The sequence below is a fragment of the Phycodurus eques genome, chromosome 15 (genome assembly GCF_024500275.1).
Source record: "Phycodurus eques isolate BA_2022a chromosome 15, UOR_Pequ_1.1, whole genome shotgun sequence".
Taxonomy (NCBI): domain Eukaryota; kingdom Metazoa; phylum Chordata; class Actinopteri; order Syngnathiformes; family Syngnathidae; genus Phycodurus; species Phycodurus eques.
The window spans coordinates 20,124,161-20,150,798 of NC_084539.1; the positions used below are offsets into that span (position 1 = coordinate 20,124,161).

General features: G+C 46.1%; 1 protein-coding gene across 7 annotated transcripts; it reads right to left on the minus strand.

Annotated features, from left to right (window-relative positions):
* On the minus strand, positions 1-25,710 carry LOC133413752 (membrane-associated phosphatidylinositol transfer protein 2-like). 7 transcript variants are annotated; one of them, XM_061698496.1, is made up of 26 exons: positions 25,469-25,710; positions 15,602-15,740; positions 12,652-12,866; positions 12,453-12,565; positions 12,146-12,379; positions 10,956-11,303; positions 10,155-10,250; positions 9,341-9,445; positions 9,193-9,257; positions 8,915-8,999; positions 8,640-8,793; positions 8,300-8,489; positions 7,504-7,623; positions 7,204-7,415; positions 6,313-6,488; positions 5,915-6,085; positions 5,401-5,517; positions 4,570-5,028; positions 3,992-4,140; positions 3,719-3,835; positions 3,022-3,138; positions 2,779-2,927; positions 2,081-2,230; positions 1,256-1,439; positions 1,037-1,165; positions 1-439 (listed from the first exon to the last, which is right to left on the minus strand). In XM_061698496.1, the coding sequence occupies exons 2-26, from the start codon at positions 15,677-15,679 to the stop codon at positions 86-88; spliced, it is 4,287 nt and encodes a 1,428-aa protein (XP_061554480.1). In that variant the 5' UTR covers positions 15,680-15,740; positions 25,469-25,710; the 3' UTR covers positions 1-85. The 7 variants fall into 7 exon arrangements, with proteins under 7 accessions (XP_061554480.1, XP_061554482.1, XP_061554483.1 ...); XM_061698498.1 differs by lacking the exon at positions 25,469-25,710 and adding an exon at positions 19,106-19,216; XM_061698499.1 differs by lacking the exon at positions 25,469-25,710 and having other exon boundaries at positions 4,570-4,779; positions 4,867-5,028; positions 15,602-17,024.
* Positions 25,711-26,638: the final 928 nt, after the last annotated feature.

A 26,638-nucleotide genomic window follows, 5' to 3' on the forward strand; every position in this document is an offset into this window, starting at 1 on the left:
TAAAAGTGTTAGTGTAAAAGAGTCATGCTACACAGTCGGCTCGAGTCCACTCCTTCGAGATCACGGCGGCTCCCGCCGTGCCGCCTCATTTGGGGCCGTGTAAGCCCGCGCTTCCGCCGCGTGCCCAGCATCCGGCCGCCACGCTCATGCTCCGCTGCGCCGTGGCCGCCGCCGTCACGCCGCGCTCCGCCTCGCACTGGCTCTGCGTTCGCTCCGTCCGGCCCGGCGGCTTGGGGGAGCCGGACGGCGGGCCGCCGGGCTGCTGCGGCGAAATGGTGCGGAAGATGTGGTTGCGCTTGCGCAGGAAGTCCCCCGAGGCGGCGCCCAAACCGAAGCTGCTCTTGCGCAGGACCACGCGGGCGCCGGCCGACTTGGCGGGACGGGAATGCCGGTTGTACTCCAGCTGGGACAGGTGCGAGGCGTAGCCGTCCGGAATGAACTGCAACAGACAACCATCGTGGTGGCTTAGATCGTCCCTCTTCCCCAGGAGTGTTTCTAGACCCCCGTGGAGGAACCCAGGCAAGAGGGACCACGGTGGCCTCCCCAAAATTGCAGTCTATGGAGGTTTCCAGTTAAAATTGAAAAATATCAGCCGTCTTTCTCGGGCCTCTACTCGTCACCAGCCAGCAACAGCTGGTAAGGTAAGCTAAGGTAAGGTAATTCCCGACATATTGTTCCCGCGGTGTCGACAGCAGTGCCATTGTTTTGTCATTGATAAGGGCCAATGTCTCTTGGAGACCCCTTCAGCTCAGAGCCCCCCCAAGGCAATTGCCCGGGTTGCCTTCCTGTCGCAGCGTCTGTGCCTCTTTCACACAGAGAGAGACGGCATTTTTCTGCCTGTGCCGTTCACGCATGTCAAATTCAACCTTGTGTCGCTTGCGTAAGGTTTTCTCATCTTATCAAGTACGTGGCTGAAGATTGGGAAACTCGGATCCAATCTGACTGATCGTTGTGTGAAATCACGCAGACACAACGCCTTGCTTTGTTGTGTGAAAGACAGGTGGGTACGTGCTTTTTTTCCCGGTCGTTGTCATACCTGACACTGGTGCTGCATCTTCTTTGTGGGTCTTCCCACGATGTAGATGTGCGACGGCGGCAGGCCGACGTTGGCGTACACCGAAATGTCCTTGCTGGAGCCGTAGGCAGCGAAGATCCTCATCTGGGCCTGAGCACATCCGGAGAGATAGTGAGGGGTGAAGCCTTTCAGAGTGTTTCATTTCTTCATTTTCGCCGTCCTCCACCGCCGTCCCCCCACCTCGCCGACGAGGCACTTGAGGAAGTTGGCTTTGTGGCGGAGCGGATCGTGAACCAGGCCCTCGCAGAAGGAGACCACGCCGTGCGGGAAGTTGTGCTGCGACAGCCACGCCACCACGCGTTGCTTCTGCATGTCGGGACGCCCCGTCACGTACACGATCAGGTAGCCCAGGTCCTGCCAGTACCTGACACACAAACGCACAGTCACGTCAACCTACGTACCTTATTACATGGTCCTTTTTTATAATGGTTATAAACAATAGGCGCCAGGATACTTCTGGGTGGAGGAAAAGTTGACCTGAACTGAAAACGATGACAGAAACATTTTGTGTTTGGGGTTGCACTGCTAGGTATACCTCAAAAGGTTTAGGTATTACTTAATTTGTTTCAACAAAATAAAAAAAAATTCAGCGGAACCTGTGGTTGAGGAGGATAAATAGAGTGGATGTCGTAAATAGTTGTACATCGAAGATTGTAAGACTGGGACAAAATGAGAGTCAAACCTCTGTCATCGGGTTTTTGGAACGCAGGTTAGGTTGTCTTTGGATGATAAAGCAAAACATAACGGCTAGCCTAATAGCTAATGTCAGTTCTACAGCATGCTATCCATTTCACCATCTGTGCCAGCTGAGCAACAGAAATGTCAATTAGCCATTCCCTTAATATTCATCTTTACTACTGTATATCTGAATTTGAAATGGAGCAGTTTTATATTGAATGGAAGAGCCCCTAGGACGGAGCCTTGCGGAACTGCCTCATGCATTGTGTATCGAGTACGCCAACAGGGGATTATAATAAGTCAAGTAAATAGGATAACAGTCCTTACCTGACCACATCCACGGCTCCCGCTCGCACCTTGGGGTCGCTGCCCATGATGGACACGCTGGCGGCGAACGAGCCGTCGATGCTGAACACCACAAACTCGGTCCCGCGGGGTACCACGGTGAGGTAGCTGTCGGCAAACGTGTGGTCGCCCCTTGCCGCAGCAAAAAAAGAGGACGTCATCATACGTGTAATCAACGCCTTCACGCGTGCAGTTAACAACAGCCCACTCAGTAGTTCAGTAGTTACGCAACTACTGTAAGTGACTCAGTAGGGTGCCAACACAGAAAACGCAAGACTGCTGCCGTAGTGTTATTTTTCACAGAGGATGAAGAATATATACCTGTGGATATTGTTATTTTGTCTGTCCACGTGTCGTTGCATCGTTCGTGTTCAAATATCCGTTGATTAAAGTGTTACACTGCCACGTCGATGCTATTTGTTAGCCCATCTGCTTTGTTAGCATTAAGCTTAGCAGAGGCTAAGCAATGCGGTTGTTTTACATGTATGTGCAATTCTCAAATTTCATGTTTAGTTTGACAGTAAATTTCAACTGGGAGTGCCATATAACAGCTTGAAGTCTCTTTTTTGAAACATTCTTTACTATCTGGCAAACTGCTGCTTGTTGGGAAGTGAGTTAGGTTCACTGCAACCACCTAAGCGCTCGTAGTGATTCCCAGCACAGCCAACGACTCAGCGTACCTGACCACCATTTTGACGGGATACACCCCGATTCCCAGCCGCTTGTTGTCGGGAAGCGCGTAGGAGACGCGACCGCTGCTGTTGGTGAGCTGCGTGTCGCAATAGACCCACTCGCCCGAGGGGGGCTGCGTCATCACGTGGATGTCGATCTGTGCGCAAAACAAAAAGATGTGCGTTGTTAGCAAGCTGAGGTAAAGTGCTTGGGAATGGACTGCTTTTGACGCTGGCGGCTTCGGCGCTTACCTTCTCTCCCGTAAGCGTCACCATGTCCAGCGGGCCGTACATGAAGCGACCGGTGACCGTCTGGGCGCCGTCCTCTGTGAACACGCCGTCGTTCACGCGGTGGTTGGCCGTCACATTCTGACAAGAGAAAAAGAAATGTGTTCAATAGACAGTCTCGGGGTCAAGAACCCATAAACTCGAGTTTGGGCGATTAATCTTGAAAATAGATTTTATTGAGTTTGTTGCGAAGCAGTGACCGCAATTATTTTGGATTATTTATACATATTCTAAAGCTTTCTGAAACCCGTATTAATGTTTCCCCCACACTCCTATGAACCTCTACCATACTATTATAAACACTTTCTATACACTCTTAAACATACACAGTAGTACTGTACTTTATACATTTTATATGTTTTAATGAATTGTTTTTTTTTTTTTTTTTTTTTTTTTTACAGTTCAGTGTTAGGCTAGGAAGTGTTTAAAAAAAAAAAAAAAAAAAACTTGTGTGATATGAATATGAAAAACAAAATCTGCAATAGGTTGAAGCGTGATATAGCGAGGAAACACTGTCATGTCATTGTCGCCTTTTCAAATGGAGAACAAAATGACCAACACTTTTTTTTTTTTTTTTTTTTTTTTAAATTCTGCCCCCAAAACTAGTTTCACTTGACAAAATCAAATTTGGTTTTGACCACAAAACAAGTGAAGGTCTTACCCGGATTTTGACATGAGTCCGCTTGCGCAGCCACTTTTCTCTGGGCTTGGATGGCGTGAACTCTGACACTTCTTTGCCATTTAGCTCCAGAATTCCGGAGTTCTCGTGCCTCATTACCTGCGGAAGCATCCTAGCATGTTAACAATATTGCGGGGAGAATTTGTTCCAAAGTCCCCCTGGTAATCCTAATACCAATTATACTACTGCATACTCCTAAATGCCAAAGGAAATAAAAAGGACCTCTGTATGGGTTAAAGTGAAGACTTGACCAACTTGTCTGAGCAGGAAGGACACCACGTCTGTGGACTCCCAGTAGGAGGCGTGGAAGAGGTGCGGCAGGGCCACGGTGGGGAACGCCGTCAGGGCATCGGGACAGTAGAGGGCGTAGTCCATCCGCTTGCTGCCCCACCAGCGAGACGCAACTGCAAGATTACATCGAGACTGTATTTAAGATAGATTTCCACCAACAAGTCTGGTCCCACCCAGTGCGCAATCTTTTACGATTTTGCTACCCTCTCAGCTTGTTTGTGACCAGAATTAAGCGCAATTGGATCGCAGGGGTTGGGAATCAATGGATTATGGAGCGGATTGGTGGAAAGTGACTTTTCAGCTCCTGGCTAATAAGACAAAGAGAGGAACGCTAGAGGCAGAAAGTCGCACTGTAACGCAGGATCATCAAACTTGAGATCGGACCCACGCGTCATGGGCCAGTCTGGCACCAAAGGACGGCAGGTGTAACCTCTCCTACTGAGGAAGACTATCCCAGGGTGGAAGGTGTCAGAAGAGGAAGAGGACAGCTCAGGGGGGACGAAGAAGGAGCTCGTGTCCTCGCACTACACATCCCAGGGTACCTTGCGCCAAGTTGTTTAGTGCCCCGGGTGAGCTGATGTCTGGAATGTCAGCGGTGACATCCGAGCCGGCGTCCGAGGCTGCTTCCGACTCGGCGGCTCTCAGGAACACCTGGCGGGTTTTCCTGCACGAGCGCGACGACGGCGTCCGGGAGGCGAGTTTACGGTAGGGAATCTGGGACAGAAGACTGAGCCTTTTTTTCACCCGGCCGGCTGAGGGGACGTTTGGTTCGGAACAAGCCGTCAAACAAGCGAGCGCGCGAGGAACGTGCGGGGACCGAAGGCCCGAGGCCGACTTACTGTTGGCGACGTTGGAGGCGGCATACGATTCGGCCAAGCCCGACACCTGGCTCGCCAGGCTGGCCTCGCTCGCCCGGCGGTGGCAGCGGATGTGAGGGACACCAGGAGACGTGGACGGCGGCGGGTAGGCGGCGTCCACCGAAATGTGAGCGCTCCCATCCACTGTAGAGAAACAAAATAGGTGTTCGAGAAATCATTTTACCAGGCCAACAAAAGCAAATCATGTGCGTCAACTTCCCAGAGACTTGCTAAAATCTGTGGCAACATTTCATATTTGGTCCGTGGCAGGACACATAACGATACAGACAAACATCCACTCCATCACCGAGTGGGAACTTGAACCCACGCTGCCTGCACCAAATTCAGGCGAATGTAGCACTACACCAGAACAAAGCCACATACGAGTATTTTTCAGATCAAATAAGTGAAAAAAAAGTTGAAACTGCATGTGGGCACATTCGTCAGTGGGTTCGCGAGTGGGAATTGATCACGTGAAAGTCGGCACGACAGGGTGAGGGGGCGGCGGGTACTCACCGGAGGACGGCCAGTTGAGGACGGGCACGGGGATGGAGGTCTCGTTCACGCCCATCTCCTGACTGCGATGCAACGCCGGCTCCATCAGGAGCTGAGGGTTGCCCTGCACCGTCTCCACTGGAGGCCATTACGAGAACGAGGCAGGGCGTCACAACAACAATCCAAGCCTTTTTCGCACTGCTATTTTTTGGACGCGCTCCTGTGTGTGCGGTGCCGATACAGAGTGGGAGTGGCGGTCGGAGAACTTCGTCTATGAGTGAGGGGTTGAAGTCGCTTGCGAATTTGGCGGCTTCAGACGAAAGCGGAATGTTGCCTGTGTGCCGGATCTAGGGTGTGAACTTTAACTCCTGAAACCGTTTTTAGTCCTAGGTTGCGGTCTTGTGTATAAAGTACCCATACAGAATAAGGGGTGGAAGGAATGCCTTTTAGGCTATTTTTATTGCCGTCAAATATCAAAACAGGTCAAATTAAACCCGAACACGATGTAAAATAGCCGTGGCATGTGTTTGCTCACCCAGGAGAGCCGAGTGTCCGTCCCCCAGGGGAAAGCGCTGATAGCGCGGGACGCTGAAGGGGGGCAGCAGGTGGAAGCGTTTGTCCAGGAGAGGCTCCAGGCGCGAGGCTGACGGGTCTGCCGGGTGGAACAGGTTGTAGACCTGCTGGCAGGCCGGACGCAGAGCCGTCACTGAGGGAGAACAGAAGAGGAAACACAGGCGCGGTCAGTCGATCGCATTCCGCACTGGCAGTCCCGCCATTGGAAGAGGAGACCGTTGTCACGTGTAGGACACAGCCAGTACTTGACGGCTTCTGATTGGCTACAAAGGCCTTACGGATGGGGTTACTAGCGCCACCTGTTGCCTTGACACGAGCTTGACACCCAGCCAATGAGATGTTTTAACATCGTATCCTCACCGTCCAACGAGGGCACCACAGTCTTCCTGAGCGCCAGCACCAGGCCCAGAGGAGATCCAAACAGGAAGAAGTCTGTCACCTCAAAGTCAAACTTGCCCAGCGATCCTCCCTCCAGCATGGTGCTGTTGCTGGAGCGCCGCGAGCAGGACTCCGCGTGGATCACGCTGGAGTGAAGGCTGCAGCCACAACAACAACACAAAACAGCAACTAATTCATTCAGCAATACAATCTGAGCAGATTCACTTTTTCGACATTTATTTTCTCTGAAAAGATTATTTTTCTTAGGCGGTAAAGAGTGTCTTTTTTAGTCACAAAAATAACCCCTGTAAAAAAAATAAATAAATAACTTTTCTGGCAAAAATTACACACCTTTTTTTTTCTTTTCCTCTGCAATAAAGCGAAAAAAAAAAATTTCTTGAAAAAAAATATACAACTTGTCTTCTGTCTTAAAAAAATGCTGACATTTCTTTCCTTCTGAAATAAAGCTCGTTTTTTGGGGGGGATGGGGCGACGCAAACCCCAAAAAATTATTTTTAAAAATTTACAACTTTTGTTCCCCCAGATGAAAACTGTCAACTTTTTTCTCAGAAAAAAAACTGCCATTTTGTTGCTAGCAAAAAAATGCATACTTTTTAATCATCAAAAATTCATGATTTCTTTTCTTGAAAAAAGTTACAAATGTTTTCCCCTTTGAAAAAAACGTTTGGTTTCCTTTCGTGAAAAGTAAATGGAGAACTGTTTTTCTCTTGGAAAAAAAACATGCAGCTTTTCATTTCTATAAAAAAAATAAATCAAAGCAACTTTTTGGTTGAGAAAAACACCCCAAAAAGTGATGATGTTTGAGTGATGGGTTGGTTGAATTGGGCGTTTGTGTCCGAGTCTGTGCCTGACCTGGACAAGAAGGCCTGGTGGTGCTTGATGGTGTCGAGCTCGTAGGTGGAGGAGTCGCTGCGTTTGCGCGGCAGCTGCTTCTTGGGGTCGTCGGGCCCCGAGCACCGAGGGATGTCGATGTTACTCCGGCTCAGGTGTCGACTTCCCTCCAGGGACGGCGACGAGGGCGACGCGCTGTTGATGACGATGCCGGGAGAAAGCAGCTCCGTGTCCTGTGCGAACGGGACGTGCGCCGTTAGCGCTAATGCTAAGCTAACCGTCTCAGTATGCATCATTGACAGCGGAGATGATTGATGTTACCTGCACGCTGATGGCGCTGCCCCGCCTGCTGCTGTTTGGACTTTCCAACACCAGAACAGAAGTACTGCAAAGAGCATCAAAGCCCAGGATGCCTCCGACGCAGTCCCCGATCACACACACCTGAAACACACACTGAAGTATTTCTTGGTGGGAAAAAAAATAATAATAATAATACATTTCCACACGACTTTTTTTCTTATAAAAAAATGGCTAATTTCTATATTTAATAAAAATGCAGAACGATGTCTTCTTGTAGAAAAGGTGCATTTTCATTTATTTTATTATTTTTTAATTCATTATTTCTTTTTTTAAAAAATGAAAATGGAAAACAAAAACAGCTAACTTCATATTTGCAGAAACAAATGGCCAAATTTGTTTTCATAGGAAGAAAACATGGATTTGCTTCCAACACGAAATGCACAACTTTGTTTTCTTTCAATAAGAAGGTGCAATATTTCATATTAAAAAAATGATCTCAAATCTTTTCTTCCAGAAAAAAAACACCCCATTTTCCAATGAAGAAACACCATTTTTTTGTTATTCTTGTGAAAAAAAAACAAGTAACCTTTTTTTTTTTTTTTTAAATGTACAACTTCTTTTTTCGAGAACAAAATACTTTTTTTAAACAAAAGAAAAAACACTTTTTCTCTGAAAAAACAGCCAACTTTTTTCTTGCACGCTAACATAAGACACACACACACGCACACAAATACATGCATACATCTTCTGCAAAGTCTCACATGACACACATTCAAAACAACACAGTCAGTCCAAGTGAGAAAGTTGCTGTGCTGACCTGTCCGTTGAAGGAGGCTCCTCCCAGGGACCTGATGAAGTCTGTGTAGACCTGATTGGCTCTGAGGATGACCGCGGCTACCGCGTCCTGGTACTGCGGCGCCGACGTGGCGAGGAGAGGCAGCGCGGCCAGCGGGATGTGATCCTGACTGCTGGAAAGGCAGCCCTCGTCGTAGCTGTACGGACTCAGGCTGCGCAGAAAGGACGGGCGGCGTAACGGTGTTTTTTGCAACGTTTGTTTATCCTCGGTTCGAATGATGTCAGAGGTTTTAAAGCCGGGGATGGCCGCTTCCACATTTTACATGGGAGAAAACCTCTGCGTGAAGACACACGCGACTCACTTGGACACCAGAGAGAAGGCTTCCACGCAGACAGCGGGACACGGCACGGTGCGGATGGCGATGCGGCCCAGTGCCGCCGGGTAGTGCACCCTCATCACCGTCTCGAAGGCGCCGCTCAGCGTGTTGACGTCACCTTGCTTGCTGTTCTGCTCGCCTGCACGTGCACGCGAACACACGCACGCTGCGGCTTACTGAGCAATTGGCACCGTCTCCTTTGAGAACCCCGGATTTACATTTTTTGCGTTGTCAACACCGGGTGACGGTCCGTGTCGTACCTGCCCCCGTGTCCAGAATGTTTCCTCCGTGCAGGACCAGAATCAGCACGTGGATTTTGGACGGCTGAAGACACTGCCGAGACGCCTGCAGGAGGACAAAAACAGTGACGGATAAGACCACGGGATCCAACATTAGTTACACAATCTAATTTCATATTCATTATATTTGGGGGATTTTAACTATTTGTGAATGGATTTGTTTGCACAGAGAGGAGTTGAGTTTAGCCTGGGTTATTAGTGGAGGTTAGTAAGTGGCGTGCGAAGGCCATAACGGACACCTCGGCGTGTGGCTCCTCGTTGGTCATGGGGCCAAAGTCCCCGCCCGACTCGGGATACAGCGACTCTGCGACAGAAAGCCTCCACGTCACACATGATGGAGACGCGGCGTGCCGTGAGAAGACGGCGGGAAGACGGCCGCCGCGTTACCTGGAACCTCGTCCGCTTCTACGGTTTCCATTTTGTCCATCAGGTCGTTGGAACTCCACTTGGTGATCTCCTTGGGCTGTGCCTCCTCGCCGTCAGAGAAACCATCTGAATAACACGTCGACGAGGTAGCCAGACGCAAAATGACTTTGTCCTCCTTCAACTTCACGTGTGTCTTGTTACGGATATGTTACAGTGCGTGGTTAGCATGTGTCTTAGAGGTGTATTACAATGAGCTGTTAATGTGTGGGTTTCAATCGTGTTACCACGTGTTGTTCATTTGTGTTACGTGTTGTTAACATGTGTTAAAGGTGCTTATTTACACGTGTGTTACAGGCATGTTACAGAGCATTGTGACCATTTGTGTTACACGTGTGTTACAATGTGCTATTAATGTGTGTGCTACATAAACTGCAACATGTGTTATAGGAGTGTGACAATGCGCTATTAGCGTGTGTGTTACAATATTGTTCGCGTGCGTGCTACAGGTATGTTACGGTGCGTTGTTAGCATGTGGGTCACAAGTGTGTTAGAATGTGCTGTAAATGTGCGTGTTACAGGTATGTGGCAATTTTTGTTAACTTGTGTTACATTTGTTACTAACGCATATGTTGCAGGGGTGTTACATTTTGTCGTTAGCGTGTGGTTGACATGTGTGTTACATGTATGTTAGAGTGCGTTGTTAGCATGGGTGTTACAGGTGTGTTACAATTTGCTTTTAACGTGTGTAACCATGCGTTGTTAACGTGTTTCAAGTGTGTTACACAATGTCGTTACACGGTACATGTCGCGGGCGTTGCGTCACCGTGGACTTTACCGTGCGCGTCAAAGAACTCGTCGTCCGTGCTGTCGTCGGATTCTCGCGCGATGCTCTGCATCCTCCACTCGCTCAGGCTGTGATGAGAAGGACTTCCTGCGGGGGGATTGCGAGATTACGTGACCGAACGCCGGTAACGTCGACAGGCTACGTTCAACTTTTTGTGTCCAAGAAAGCAAAATGGTGACATCACTAATTTGTTGCGACGCTGTGTATGATGTCAAACGACATCACGTTGTTGATGATATGGACCAACAATTCACTCAAATATTCCGGGCAACGTGGCCACGGGAAGTAATCCAAAACCCAGGCTCTGGACAAAACTATGCAATTATCCAATTAGTCATTTGAAGGCTTAATACCCTTTAAAAAATGAAGAGGCAAATATTTGTCTGTTATCCCGTTAGCCAAAACGCTAACCTTACGCTACTGTCGCAAGAGCTAGTTAGTATCAGTGGCTCTAGCAAGCTTGATAAAAATATTCCCATTAACAGGCTAAATCACGTAGTAAGTTTTGGTCCCGGAAGCAACCAGCAGGGGGTGCAACAAATTCGGGTCCGCAAAACTAGTCTACAGCCTGGACAGACTGCGTACAAAATTGAAAATAAACATTAGCGCCTCAAAAAAAAAAAAAAAAAAAAAATCTTTGATACCAATTACTATTTCTCTATTAACCTGGGCTTTGCCAAACATTGATCTTGTGACGCAAAGAAACGATTGCGACCCGGAACAGGGCCTTCACACTAACCTAGCCGAGCCTAACTCACGTCTTAAAAACTCGACTAGGATCGACCACGGTACCTCCTCTCTTGGATGACCTGTTGGAGGATCTGGAAGACGTGGACCACTGCTTGGTCAGCTCCCCCCGGTTGTCCAGCACCGAGCCCGGCGTCGCGCCGCCGACCTCGGCCTCGGCGGCGGGTCCGGATCCGGCGACGTCGCGCGGCTCCTCGTCCCGGTCCTGAGCGGCGGGGTGGCCGTTGGTCTCGGAAGCGCCCTCCTCGCCGAGGCTGTACTGGGCCATCTTCTTGGCGAGGGCCAGCTGGGTCTCCAGCTCCAGCAGCCGGATGTCCTCGATGGTCAGGCCGTACCACTCGTCCTGCCAACACCACGCCTGGCGGTGGGCTCGCACCATCACTTTCCGCAGGCCTGCGGGCGACATCGGCCACAACTCTAATTACGCTCATCCCGCCTCGCTCGGCGTCGGCCGGCGGCACTTTGGCAAATGAAGCGACGATTTTTTGCAAGCCGGACAATTAATGTCGCTTGTAAATGTTTCAGAATGACAAGACACTTTGAGCCTAAATTCACTTAGGCTGCCAGGACAAAGGGGAAGCTGAGTCAGAAACCGAGTCAGCGGAATGAAATGGGGCGAGGGCAAACGGTGCTACAACAGAATCGAGTCGGGTTTGGTGCCAGAAATGGAGCAGCGGCTCCTTCATTAGCTCGGAAGCGATAACCGCGAGGGGGCCAGAGCCTTAATTCAAAGTCAGGCCTGGCTCTTAACTGTTGTGCTTTTTTAGACCCAGTAGGGTTGAAATCCGGGTTGCGGATAGGACTACTATGGACTCAAACGACAAATGGTGTCAGAAGTCCGACCGCGCCTTGTCCCACTTCTGAAACCATTTGCCACGCAACTCTGAGGAACCCTTGACACAGGTGAGCACTGTGAGATCGCCAGTCGGTGGAAACTCTGACTGGGACCCCAGAAATGGATGAGGCAGCAGGAAGACTGTGTGACATGGACCCAGCCACTTTGGCGCCAGAAGTGGCATAGTCTGCCTTGAGGGCAACTAGACACCATCCCACTTCTGACACCATTTGTCAAAGAAACTTTAAGTGCGACCGATATGAGAAAGATCCTGAAGATGGGTGAGGCACAAGGATGATTGGAATGTGGCAGCCTCTGTGGACACGCCCACTTTGGTGTCAGAAGTTGGAATCGCAATATATTTCCATCACAGTTTTGACTTTGCGCCGTGTGCGCCTACCCACGTCGTGGATGAAGCGCTCGATCTTGGACTGCATGCCCCAGTATCGGAACTCCACTTTGCACAGCTTGTAGGCGCACATGACCGAGCGATCGCCGGCAGTGCGGCCGATCTCCTCGATCCAGTCCTCGGACAGCGGACCTCGTCTGGTCTTGAGCGACTGGTACAGGCGGGGGTCTTCCTCCGCCAGGTACTCGTGGGGAGCGATGTAGTCCTTGACGATGTCGATGGGGTCTGCGGGGGAACGAACGGCCGTTGCCGTCGGTGACCAACTTTATCCGGACGTACGGCAACGTTTGCGGCTTACCGACTGTCCTTTGTCTCTTCTCAGCCGAGAAGACGTCCGACTGGTCGCCAGTGTCCGGCATGTAGTACGTCTCGATGTCTATGGAGAACTTCTCCACGAACGGACACGTGTACCTGCAGAGAACGAGAACGCTTTGGCGTCAGAAGCGGGACGGTCATTTCCGGGGATACGGTGGATGGCGAGAAACGGCGGCCCCCACCTGGTGCGCGTGTAAGGGTAGGCGTTCCACGACTCCTCCTCCACGCGCAGGGCGGCCTGCGGCAGGATGGAGCAGAACCACGACGGGATGTGCTTGCCGATGTGGTAGACTTTGTGGGTGTACTGGCCCGAGCCTCCGGGCCCGTCGCGGTACGGTTTGTTCTCCAGGATCTCCACGCCGCTGCCCTCGCCGCAGCTCTCCTCGCGGCTCTTTTTCTGACAATGACACAAGGGTATCGTCATCATCGTCATCATCGTCATCATCGTGTCGAAGGGATTCAGTGGCGACGTCGCCACAAAAGTTTACCGCCAAGAGAATCAGAATCAAATTCAGAATCAGAATTTGGGCCAGGTCAATTTTTTGTTGGTGTGTAAAATTGTTTATTTTGATAATAAAATAGTAAGTCAATCTCATTTTTAACATTTCTATTTATAATTAATATATATAGTGTATAACATTTGTTTCTTTTACTCTTTCTTTTATTATGTACAGTAAAAAAAAATCAACAAATTTAAAACAAACAGTACATGCATGTCCTTAATTTCATAATTGTTTTTTTTACATTTTTTAAAATTAAAATAAATTCTAAATGTGAACGTTTTTATTTTAACCTTTCTTTTTTATTATACTATTTACAAGAAATAAATGAACAAATTATTGAATAAATTACAAAGGTTCATTTTTTGTGTGTTCTTTTTACTTTAAAAAAAATATTTACAAAAAATAAATTAACCCCCTATTTAATTAAATAACACAAAATGTGTTTATATTGCACTCTTTTTTCATTTCTTCCAGTCAATCAATTAATTATTTCATAAAAATGTCCAAAAATTCAATTTATGATTTGTTTTATTTATAGACATAAATTACCCAATTATCTGAATAGATTAAAAATTTTTTATTTTAATCTAAATCTACTTTACTATTTTTCATTTGATCATGTATAATAAATGATCTAATTACTTAATAAAAGACATTTATATTATTCATATTTTTCATTTTATTATTTATAGTTTTATTTCAAGTAATATAGTTTAAAAAGTAATATAAATACTTTAAAATAAAATAACTAAATGCTAAAGGTGTAAAATTGCTCTTATAAATATAATGTTTAACATTTGTAACATTTTTTAGGCTATTATTTACAATAAATACATTTTGTATGTATTTATTGTATTTAAATGTTGTTATAAAATAACGCCTGTAGCCTAAAGCATAACAGCTAACGACTAGCATGGACATGACCGGAGCATTTATATTCACGACAGCCAAAATTTGGATTTCACGTTTTCCCCCCATGATACCACGGCAGATGGGTACCACAACGTATCCCAGCGGGCATCCTCCACTTGTTGATGACACTGGACAGGAAGTAGAATCGTCCCCCCCCCCCCCCCCCCCCCCGCCCCCCGCCCCCCGGCCCGAAGGCAGGCAGCAGATGGCGGCTGCGCTCAGATGCGCGAAAGCCTGAGCTTGTTTTTTTTTTTTTTTTGAAGGCCGAGACTGAGATGACAGCAGCTTGGCCGGCCTGTTGTCATGGCAACATGGACTCGGCCGACAAATGACGGCGCGCTGATGTCACCTGTTACCGGGGCGACCGGCATTCAGCTGTGACGCCGAGGCGGGGCGGTGGGGAGGTGGGCGTGAGGGGAGTGTGGGGGCGGTGGGGTGCTGACGTGGGGCTTATTTAATTCCGCACTGAGGCGCTAATTACTCTGCACACACGCACACGCACGCCCATTGACTCTTGTAAACACAAGGCCTGCACTTAACATCCATAAACCGTTGGAACATTAAATATGATGTCAAGATGGTACATTAGAGGAAAATAGACATTAAATATGACCCAAATATAATATACGAGGCATGTAGAAAACATTAAACGCAATGTACGTGGTACATGAAATATGATGTAATATGATATATTAGGCAGCTAGGACATGATGGTAATATGCACCATTAGAGGTATTTACATGAATTACGGTGTAAATACGGTATAATAAAGCCAGCCGTTTTCCCACATCAACAGCTGTTTTATAGGATTTTGACGAGGCGTTACACGATCAGGATTTTTGAGGGCGATCACCGATTAGCAAGTTTAAATAAACCGATCCGATCACAATATATGAGGGCTGCAACTAACCATTATTTAAATAAACGATTAATCTATTGATTATTTTTTCAATTTATCAATGAAACGGATGAAAAAAAAAATTGAAACACAAATTGAAAAATGTATCAAATTAATTAAAATTAAATTGATACATTGATTGGTCCATAACATGGCAGAAAATAGGCAAAAATGTTGATCATTGTTGTCCAAAGTAAAGGAATATGTTTGCAAATGTCTTATTTTGATGAAGCACAAAGTTAATCAGTCCGATTTTTTATTATTATAATGAATAGAATGATTGATAGTTACTGTCAAGAGGGTGAAATTCTGAGGATTTGGACAATTTTAAGTTAAACAGAGTCTCTAAATGATTCATCGATTATACTCGATTATTATACTCATTATCGGTTCATTTGATAATCGACATGTTAACTTAGAGGTGAATCGAGCCTAAATAAGATTTGTCGTGAATATACGACATTTGATTTCTCGTTTTTAGCGGGTGTTGGGTTACGGACCATCCCCGCAATAGAGGAAATCCGCAAAGTTGTGACCACATATTTCTTTTTGATTATTTATACATATTTTAAAGCTGTATAAATCAGCTCAGATAAAATCAAATATGAGATGAATATGGTACAATAGAACATTAAAAACAATGTGTATACAGTGAATATGACGTAAACGTGGTACACGAGTTAAATATGTTGTAAATATGCTAGGGTAGAGATTCAGACATTAAATATGACTAAACTATGGTAGATTCTGTGTGTATAGACATGAAATATGAAGTGAATATGCATTGCAGTATGTCCTAAGTGTTAATTGTGCACTGACCTGTATCATGTAGAGCTGAGCTATGCGGTACTCGTCCACGCTCATGGGCATGGGGATGCGGTACTCCTTGATCAGCATGGCGGCACCCGGACCACGGTCAGCGCATCAGCAAAAACGGGACCCGAGTCATCGTAGGCGCCTAGGAAGACCAAAGGACGGTCAGACGGAGGCGCCATGCCGAGTCCTTCACGCCGTACTTCCTGCGCGCGACCTCCTCCTGCGGATCTATTACGAGGTAATCCTCCGAGCCCAAATCCCCCGGCAACCTAAATCCTCGAGCGGGTCGGTCCCGCTCTCGTCCTCGCGCGGGCGCCGCGAACGCGGAGTCAAGAGCGACGGCCTGACCTGAGCTTTAAAAAGACACAGCGGCGGGTCGTAACAAACCATAAACACGCCACGCTGTATTAGCACGTATTAGCCAGAACTGTCGCTTGTTAGGGAAACTCGATTGTCACACGCACACACACGCGCAAACACACAAATACACATCGTGTACATAAAACACACACACATCCACCACACACACAAAATACACGTTTGCAAAAACATGCACACTCAAATGAATGTAAACGCACGCGTACACAAACACACGCAAAACACACAAACATACAAACGCACACGTCAAATCAACTAGATGAACACACACACAACAATGTAATAACACACACACAAACACACCCACAACGATGCACAAACACACACAAAGATTCACAAACACACACACACATTCTCTAACATGCACATACACAAACATATAGACGCAAAACACAAACATATAAACACACATCAAACAAACTCATCCAACACACACAACCACACAACAATGCACAAAGACACACACACATGTACAGACACACGTAAACAGACAACAATGCACAAAGACACAATAACACACACATACAAATGTACACACATAAACACAAACATGCTCCAACTTGCACATACACACAAAACACAAACGTACAAACACAGGTATCCAACACATCCACACACACAAACATTCACAAACACACACACACACACACGTACAAACACACACATTCAAGACACAGACACACATGCAAACACACAACAATGCACAAACACATGCAAACACACACAAATGTACAAACAAGTAACACAACAACACACAAAATACAAACACACACACATGCAGCAATCCCCCCTGCACAAAAACACACAACAATGCAAAAACACACAAACAACATAATGTACACAAACAAACAAACACACATTAAACATACTCATCCAACACACACAAACACACAATAATGTACAAGAATGTACAAACACACCCAAGTGCGCAGCACAACTACCTACAAACAAACACACAACAGTGCACCAACACACACACACGAACAAACGCAAAACATACACGCACATCAAACACAAACGCACGAACACATCCAGCACTCACACAGAAGCACAGACACACGCACACGCACACTGTCCAGACTGAGAGCGAGCGGCTTTAGGGCGGGACTAGCTCATGATTGACAGGTCAGCTTGCCAGTCAAACAGGTTGTCAGAATGTCAACATCAGCGTGCACAACAGCGCCGCCTGCAACAAAACCTCATTGATTCATTGACGGATGACGACGTCCGGTTGGCGGCTATTTTGACCCCGCCCCCGCAAGGTCCGTTCAGCGGCGGCGGCGACTCAGCTGTCACGTGACATAAACGGCGCTAAAAAAAGGGAGCATCGGTCAACCGAGGTTAACGAGTGGACACGACACCGACATTTTGACACTTGCGAAACGGACGCACTTCACATTCGGTGGATGGAGGGAAGGAAGGAAGGCAACAAGGAAGTGCGAAAGGAGGACCAAAAGGACAGAGGGAGCAAAAAGGTTGTATGAAAGACAGGAAACGCGGATGCTATGAGAAGCAAGGAAGGGAAGGGACGATGAAAAAAGGACAGAAAGATGAATTGATGAAAGAAAGTAACAAGGATGTACGCAAAAGGATGGAAAGAAAGATGGAAGGTGGGGATGGAGGAAGAATGGAAACAAGGCTGGCAGGAAGAAAGGAAGGAAAGAGGAAAGGGGAAAAGGGAGTATGGAGGGAACAAAACAATAATGTATGAATAGGAAGGAAAGAATGATGAAAGGAAAAAGAAGAAAGGCAGGGTGAGAGGAAGGAAATGTATGGAAGAAAGGAAACAAGGTTGTATGAAAAGACAGACGATGGGAAGAGAGGAAGGAACGATGGAAGGGAGGAGGAAAGGATGAAAAAGGGGAAACGAGGACGTATGAAATAAGGGAAAGGAAAAAGGGAGAGGTAGGAAGATGGAGAAACGGATGGAAAGAAGGATAAAGGAAGGGAAGAAGATGTGGAAGGGATGAAAGGAAGGGAGGAAGCAAGGATGTGTGAAAAGGATGAAAGGATGGAAAGGAGGAAGGGAGGGAGGATGAAAGAAGGATGGAAAGAAGAGAGCAAGGATGGTCTGAAAAGTTAGGAAGGAAAGAAGGAAGGTCAAGAGGAAGCATGGAAGGAAGGTAAGGAAAGATGAAAGGATGGAAGGTAGCATGGATGGGAGGAAACAAGGATGCATTAAAGGAAGGAAAAAAGAAGGAAGTGAGGAAGAAGGATTGGTGAAAGGAAAGAAGGAGGGAAAAATGATGAAAGGAAAGAAGAAAGGGAGGCAGGAAAGTTGGAAGGGAGGATGAAGGAAGGAAACAAGGATGTATGAAAGGAAGGAAGAATGAAAAAAAGTGTATTTTGTGTGAACATCAATCAAGTCGAGAAATGTTTTTGTTTTGTTTTGTTGTTGTTTTTTCAAATCTGAGTGTCCGCATTTATCGAAGCGGCTAAAGTTAAAGTCGCAATTTAACGAAGAAACAGAAATATATATTTTAGGAATATAATCAGCATGGGAATTAATGCACATAAACACACACAAACGGACACAAACATAAACACGAACATGCATTAACACACATCTACAAACGTCTACACACAAACATGCACAAATACATGCAAACACAAATGCACATGAACACATGCCAACACACAAACGCTTATGCACACACACACATACACAAATGCAAACTCACTGGTACACACACACTGCTACACAAAAATGCACACAAACACACTTACACAAACTTGCACAAACACACAGACACACACATAAACAAACAGACACACACACACAAATGAAGATACAAAGTGAAACACAAACACGCACAAATGTACACAAACACACTCACACACTAAATACACAAACGCACGGGCACAAACTTACACACAAAAAATGCAAATGCACACCAATCTACAAAAACTGCACACAAACATGCACGAATGCACACAAACACACGAGCAAAAACACAAACACGCTCAAATACACACACGCATGAAGACACACACAAACCCTCACAACTCACACACACACAAACGAAGACAAATGTGTTGGGCACACACACACACACACACACACGCACACACACGCGCCTGTCGATGGGTGAAGAAGCCTGGCGTGCGCGTGTGCGCGTACGTGCCCACCTGGAGCCCCCGTCCGATGCGGCCGCGTCCAGACGGGCCAGCAAACACGGCGGTACGTCCCGACGCTGTGCCACGTCTCTGCCAGGCATCCCGCCCTGCTCTTCCTCTTCCCTCTCCTCTTCCTCTGTTCCCGGCAGCGTATTACAGAGATGCTGGCGTCTCTCTCTCTCTCTCTCTCTCTCTCTCCTCTTTCTCCTCCCCTCTTGCTCCGCGCTCCCTCCTTCCCCTCTCCTCCCTCCCGCCCTCAGGCTCTGTTGCCATGGAAACGCACGAGGCCTGAGCCTGATTTGCGGACTTTGTTGTGATGCGGCGGGCCGCGGCTTTCTCCTCGCCCTCGCCCTCCTCGCGTCTTTCTCTGCCCTTAACACGTTTGTCCCGTGTCGAGAAATTGATATTTGCTAACGAATCAAGTCAACGTTCCGCCTCAACAATTTGAAACGCACAACCCTACTACCTACAAAGCACCCGTAGGAACTTTCAACGTCGACGACATCTTTTGATTCACACAAATGCCACCAAAGATGACAATATTCCATGTTTGCGCTTCGCTCGTGTTTACATATATCATATATTTGTATAAATAAATGATAAAAATATCTGAAACTTTTTGTCCAAAGGCATTAGCCATAAAGACAACCAAATGTTTGCAAGTTCGGCTTCAAACTATCACATCCTCAAACCCTGGTCATGCTCATTATTCGCACAGCACACGCAGGAAGTCAGCTAAGGTGTTTTCCGGGTTTGGTCACGTGACGTCACGCATATAGCGGATTCACTTCTGGTTTTCGGATCTGTCGCCCGTGCTTACTGTGTCGCTGAGGCTGAACTTTTATTCGGGAAGCCCACCAGGTCGCGTGGGAGTGATGTTTTTGGTTTTTGTTTTAATCACGTGATCGGGCAGGAGCGGGAGCCGGAAATATAACAATAAAGTCACCCGGGAGTGGAAACCCATCCACTTGCGGTGACTTTCCAGATATGAATAAAAACGGCGCAGGACTGACTGGGAGTAAAAGTGGGGAAGGATGGGAGTGGGATTCTGTAAAATGTTGGCCTGGGATTGGGAGGGAATGAGGCCAAGCTCTCTGGGAGTGGGAGGGAGCGGGAGTCAAAAAGCACTCCCGTGTCATCCTCTACAGCAGGGTTGTCAAACTCATTTTTGTCGCAGGCCACACCGCAGTTATGGTTCCACTCGGAGGGCCGTCCTGGTACATATACACAAATTAATGGATAATTACTTTTGAAATCAGAAACCAGTAATAACTGTTTGTTCAACTACTTGCTTGCAATATCCAGCCGATATGCAATTTTGGTCTTTTAGCGAAGTCGATGCACACTCTCGCGGGCCACATAAAATGACGTGGCGGGCTGCAGCCGGCCCCCGGGCCACCGGTTTGACACCGGTGCTCTACAGTGCGTAACTGTTGCATTATTTTCTCTCTCGACACTTCAAGTATTTAGCTGCTAATTTGCTCTTCGCAGTTGATTAAGCGGCACTGTAACACAGTCGCAGCAAGACCTTTGTTAAAAGTGTACCGTACCACCTCAGCACTTATTATGGCGCTCGCCACTCTACAGTTCAGGTTAGCTTAGCTGTTAGCTTCTCCTGTTGTCTATTCTTGCTCGGTGTGTCACACGATTAAGTACTCCGCGTCCACCTTCTGTGATATGGACACTTGTCAGCAGCGTAGCATATTCGCCGTGGTAGGACAGTGTTTAGCCGCGATCGCTAGCCAACCGCGCCTCGTAAAAAAAAGTATTAGTTATGGAGTTATTTGTATTATTCGGAGAATAAAGTCCCAATTTGATGTCACAAGCAACATGAGAACGTTGGCATTACACAACAGTAAGGTGCCACACACACACACAGCATAGCAGCAGCAGGAGAGCCGGCTGTGCGTGACAATGAGCTTTGTGTGTGTGTGTGTGCGTGCGTCTGTGTGGTTTGCGTTGTGCGCGACACCTTCCCGTTGCGTGATGCCGACGTCTTCACGCGACTGTTGACATCAGATTGGGACTGTGTGTGTCTGCGTACGTGTGTGCGTGCAGCTGTGTGTGACACTACGCACAAACACACGTACACAATTGCCATGATCATGGCCAGACACACACGCTAACACAATCAAGTTGTCCACACGTCAACACAGGGGCCTGTTAAGGCTTCATTTGTTATGTTGTCAGCAAACACCTTTACACACACACACACACACACTTGACATTTTACACTGAGTAAATATGATTGTATTAACAAATTAATTCCATTTTCAATCATTTCCATAGTTCTTTTCACTATTCATTTTATTTTTGCACTCCTTTATTTCATTTTGAAATTTGTAAGTTTTTTTTAAATATTTTATTTGATATTTCCCATACAATAAAGTGCACATTTTTCTACAATTAAGGAGTAATATTAAGAGAGCGGAGTTGCACTATTATGAGAAAATCTATACAATTTGACTCAAATAAAGTTGCGATGATAAAGTGCAAATTGTTGTACAATGAACTGGTGATTGTATGAGTTTAAAATGACAACATTATGAGAAAAAGTCATAATGTTAGGAAAATACATTTTTTCGACAAAGAAATGGTAATATTAGGATCGTGAAGTGAACATTTTTGTACAATTAAGTGGACATTTTAGGAGAATTAAGTCCCAATTGTATTGGAATGGAACTAGCAATATTACATGAGTAAATAAAAGCCCCATTTTCCTACCATACCACAGACTCTTAACCTCCAATGATGTCATCCCGACAACAAGACACCACTGACCTGACCTGCGATTCCGGAGAGGTAAAAACGCTCCCGCTGACATTTGACAAGAGACGGGATGCCGACGCACGGAATGAGAGTGACAACCTCCTTACGTGACGAGCGAGAGAAAGGGAAAGGCTATTTTTAGCCCTGGGGGTGTTGCGGCGTGACGTCAAGGTTGGCGGGGTCGGGGGCTTCACCGTCACGCTTCTCCAATACTAAAAATGCTCATTCCGCTGGACAAATGCAATTGACAATACTGGATAAGACACCATTTTAAGTGAGAAAAAATACAAAAACTAAACAGTGAAAGGGGATAAATAAAATATTGTCATAAAATAGTGATAGGGGACAAATATAAATCATGAAAGTAATATAATAATAAAATATTTAATGCAGCAACAATAAGAATAATAATAATAATACTGTAGTGTAAAATAATAAGTTAAATCTAATCATAAAAAAGTGAAAAAATGGCAAGGGGAAAAAAAATGAAATAGTTCATCAATAACACTAAATCGGTGTCAATGTAAAAAAATAAAAATAAAAACGGGGTGGGGGGAGAAAAGCAAGTTAATAAACGAAAAAAATAAAAAACGGAAAACTGGAATTCAATATAAAAAGAAGATTTAAATAAAATATAGTAATCATAGCGGCACGGTGGACGACTGGTTAGAGCGTCAGCCTCACAGTTCTGAGGACCCGGGTTCAATCCCCGGCCCCGTCTGTGTGGAGTTTGCATGTTCTCCCCGTGCCTGCGTGGGTTTTCTCCGGGCACTCCGGTTTCCTCCCACATCCCAAAAACATGCATCAATTGGAGACTCTAAATTGCCCGTAGGCATGACTGTGAGTGCGAATGGTTGTTTGTGTGTTTGTTTGTATGTGCCCTGCGATTGGCTGGCAACCAGTTCAGGGCGTACCCCGCCTCCTGCCCGATGACAGCTGGGATAGGCTCCAGCACGCCCACGACCCAAGTGAGGAGAAGCGGCTCAGAAAATGGATGGATGGATAGTAATCATAAAATTGTCATAAAACTTCAGAAAAACAAAGCCATAATTTGACAGTAAAGTTGCTAAATAATGTAAATCAAATCATTATTGAATAAAAGCTAATACAATTTGAATAATATCTTAAATTTATTAGAGGAAACCCATTTCTTAATGAAAACAAAATCAAAATTTAGAATAAAGTCCTAATTTTACAATAGTAACGTTTTAACGTAACCATAATAGTTGTAGTTTAACAATAACAAAATGCTAATTTAATGAGAAAAAAGTCATAATTTAAGTAGATTAAAAGCATTATTTAACCAGAATAGTCATAATTTTACAAGAATAGTGATAATTTACCAAGAATGGAGTCGTACATGAATAATTACCAAAATAACCATTACAGGAATAACGAAGTAATAGGGATAATCAAAGGTCATGTGTCGTGCGTGTGCGCGTGTGTGTGTGTGTGTCGATTTGCAGTGTTCATTGACAAGCTGTGTTTACCCAGCTAAAAATAGCATCGGATGACGTAGTAACCCGTGACAAGCGCCCCTCCCCTCGTGGCCCCCACCTCATCATTACTGTACTACAATTGATATGCATGCGGATCACACGAACATGAGGAAAGGGATGTGTGTGTGTGTGTGTGTCTGTGTGTGCATTTTTTTGGTCTGTTTTTCTTATGTCTGTACATTGTGTCCATTTGTGCCCGTGTCTTTATGAGTGTGCAGGTGGTTGGGAGTTGTGTGGGTCATTTTGTGTGCGTGTTTGTGTGTCGATATGTTTGTGTGAGCGTGTATGTATGTGTGTGCGTTTGTGTTTTCCTTTTTGCATGCGGATGTGTGTGTGTAGATGTGTTTATAAGTGTATTTGCATGTATGTACGTATGTGTGTCCGTACGTGCGTGTGCGTTTCTGTGCGAGTCTGAATCTTTGTGCATACGTGTGAGTGTGTTGTGTGTGCGTTTGTTGTTATATTTCCGCACACGTGTATGTGTGTGTGTTTTGTGTTTGTGTGCGCCTCTTTGTGTGTGCGTGCTTTTGAGTGTGTGCACACATGAGAATGCGTGTGTTTGTGTACGTGAACGTCAGTCTGTGTCTGACTCGTGTGAATGTGTCAATTTTGCATCTGTGTGTGTTTGTGTTACGTGCGTGTGTCTGTCTACGAGTTTGTGTGCATATGCCTGCGCATGTGTTTTTGTGAGTGTGTCTGCACATGTGTGTGTGTGTGTGGTAATAGTAATCAATATTGTGACTCATTCTTTCTGCTGTGGCTACTTCCTAACAGCATTCATTAGCCCAAACGCAATCTTTGCGCCCGATAATCACATCCTGCCAGGCTCCATCTTCTTCTCTGGTTGGCATCAGACCAGCAAATGATGATAAGCCGCACATCATTAAAACGCCACGATGGCTAGCATGCTAACAGACGGCCAATCCAGACGTCTTATTTCTGGTGAGTTGGACGGCTGTTCATCCGCCATTTCAATGCAATACTGACGACGTCGCAGACGGTTTGCCCGGTTCACGTGTGAGAAAACCGTTAGCATTCTAGCATGCTAACACGCGGTGAATCAATGTTTTATTCCCATCATGCGATTCGAGTCATCCGCCGTTTTAACGTGATCTTGATGACCACACGGATTGTTAGCCAGGTTAGCGCTGGAACTAACTGCTAGCATGCTGACAAACTCTGAAACCAGGTTAGCACATGAGCTAACTATAAGCAAGCTAATATGTGTCTCTTTGAAATATCTTATTCCGGTGATGATTCAAGGACAACACACCCAATGACGACCTCACAGGTCTTTAGTGCATGAGCTAATTCTAAGATAACATTAGCACCCTGAAGCTACATTAGCATACTAGCTAACTGCTACGACACTAAAATGGATCCATTAGCTACGTCCGTTTGTGGCGATGTGACTTTTCCCGCCTAGCGCCGATGCTAGACATAGCTTGTGCCACGTGTTTTTCCGCCTTTTTCGCCATTAAAAAAAAAAGGACAGTTTAGCATTGAAAAATGCACCAAGACACAAAAATTGTGAGTTGATGTTGAATTGCTGTTCAATTAAAAATCAGCTTCCTAGTCAATTATTTTTGTGCGTTCGGGGTGGAGGTGGCACAGTGGGTTAGCGGTTAGCACGTCCGCCTTACAGTTCTGGGTTGGAGGTTGGAATCTGGACTTCGGCCTTACGCAGACTTTGCATGTTCTTCCCAGTGCTTGCGCTTTTTTTTTTTTTTTTTTTTTTCCCTCCAGGGAGTTCGGCTTTCTGTCACATGCTACAAAGTGAGTGTGATTGGTTGTTTTTTCTATATAGCTGTGATTTCACAAAAACACCCTGTGATTGGCTGGCGACCAGTCCAGGGTGTAGCCACTGCTCACCCGCAACCCTAATGAGGATAAGCGCAAGAGAAAATTGATGGATGGACGCATAGTGTGCGTGTGCGTGTATTCGTGTTCGTGCACATATGTACTTGTGCATGTGAATTTCCATTCCACACCATCCACCAACGATGATTGAACGCAAATTCTTCCGCCTGCTCGGTGGCTGACGTCATGCTACCGCTCCAGGCTCTCGACCGACTCTTCCACCCACCCGTTCGGCGGCTCTGCTCACCTGAGGCTCGGCCGCCTGGTGACGGTCAATCTCCGGTTGTCTTCTCCCCGCCGAGGCGCTGGCAGCCTCCGCGGGGCATGGCGGCTCACGGAGAGGTTCGACGTCCGTGGGATGTGACGCTTTTCCGTCCGCTGTCCTCTCACAGAGCGTCGCACGTCGTCCCCGCCGCATGCTCCATCTTTCGCTCCGATGCGTCGTCGTCTGACTCGGGTGTCTTATGTCTGTCCGTGATGTTGCTTTCAGGCATGTTGGCGCTGACATCACAGCACAGGGGGAAATGGCGACCTCCGGCGTGGTAATTTGTCATTGCAAGCGCGTTAACCTGAGGACGTTCACTCAATGTTGTTGTTTTTTTTTTTGTCCAATCAGATTTCAGCCTCCTGTGTTGCCATGTCAATCTTAATCTGCCCACAACCTTCAAAATCAGTATGAACTATATTATCAATTGGACTGTTTACAGCCAAGTTTGACTCGCAAAACACATCTGTAGCGATCTGCACATGTCGGTAAACTTTGCCATTAATGCGATCCAGCAACCGCCACCCCCCCCCCCAAAAAAAAAAGAAAAAAAAAAACTTGTTTAATGTGTACTTTGATGACAATAAATAACACGGCATTTTACATCATAAAAATATACAGTAATGACTAGAATGTAAAAGTTAAACCATTGTTGTCACACTTTTTTGCTTCTATGGTCGTTATGCTGCGAGTTGTGGACATATAGTATAAAATTGATCACATAATTCCGACTGTTAAAATTGTTAGTTTCTTTGGTCTGCAGCCTTCATTTACTAAAATCAAGACAAATGACTGTAAGCATGAGCAGTTATGTTTAAAAATATGTTTTCAAAGTCTGTTTTGAACATGTCTTTAATGTTCCTTACTTCTATAAACATGGGTCGTGACTTAGCGACAATAGAAATATACAGGTCCCAGGGTGACAACAATTGAGAACCAAAGGGCTAAAGAATATATGCCAGTAAGTATTGTTATATTATGTCTAGATGTGTTGCGCCACTGTTTGTGTTCCAATATCCATTGCTTAAAGCGTTATAACAAAACTAGATTGATGTTCTGTGTTAGCATTTGTTAATGGCGTTTCCCATTATCTGCAAGCATTAGCATGAAGTTAAGCGGACTTAAAGGCTAAGCTATGTGTTTTTTTTAAAT

Excerpts from the sequence above, each read along its gene's own strand:
- LOC133413752 (XM_061698496.1), bottom strand. The coding sequence starts at position 15,679 with ATGCTGATCAAGGAGTACCGCATCCCCATGCCCATGAGCGTGGACGAG. Across the intron at positions 11,304-12,145 it reads GCGCTTCATCCACGACGTGG|GCCTGCGGAAAGTGATGGTG; the intron begins GTAGGCGCACAC and ends TGTCGCCCGCAG. Across the intron at positions 2,928-3,021 it reads TGACGCTTACGGGAGAGAAG|ATCGACATCCACGTGATGAC; the intron begins GTAAGCGCCGAA and ends TTTTGCGCACAG.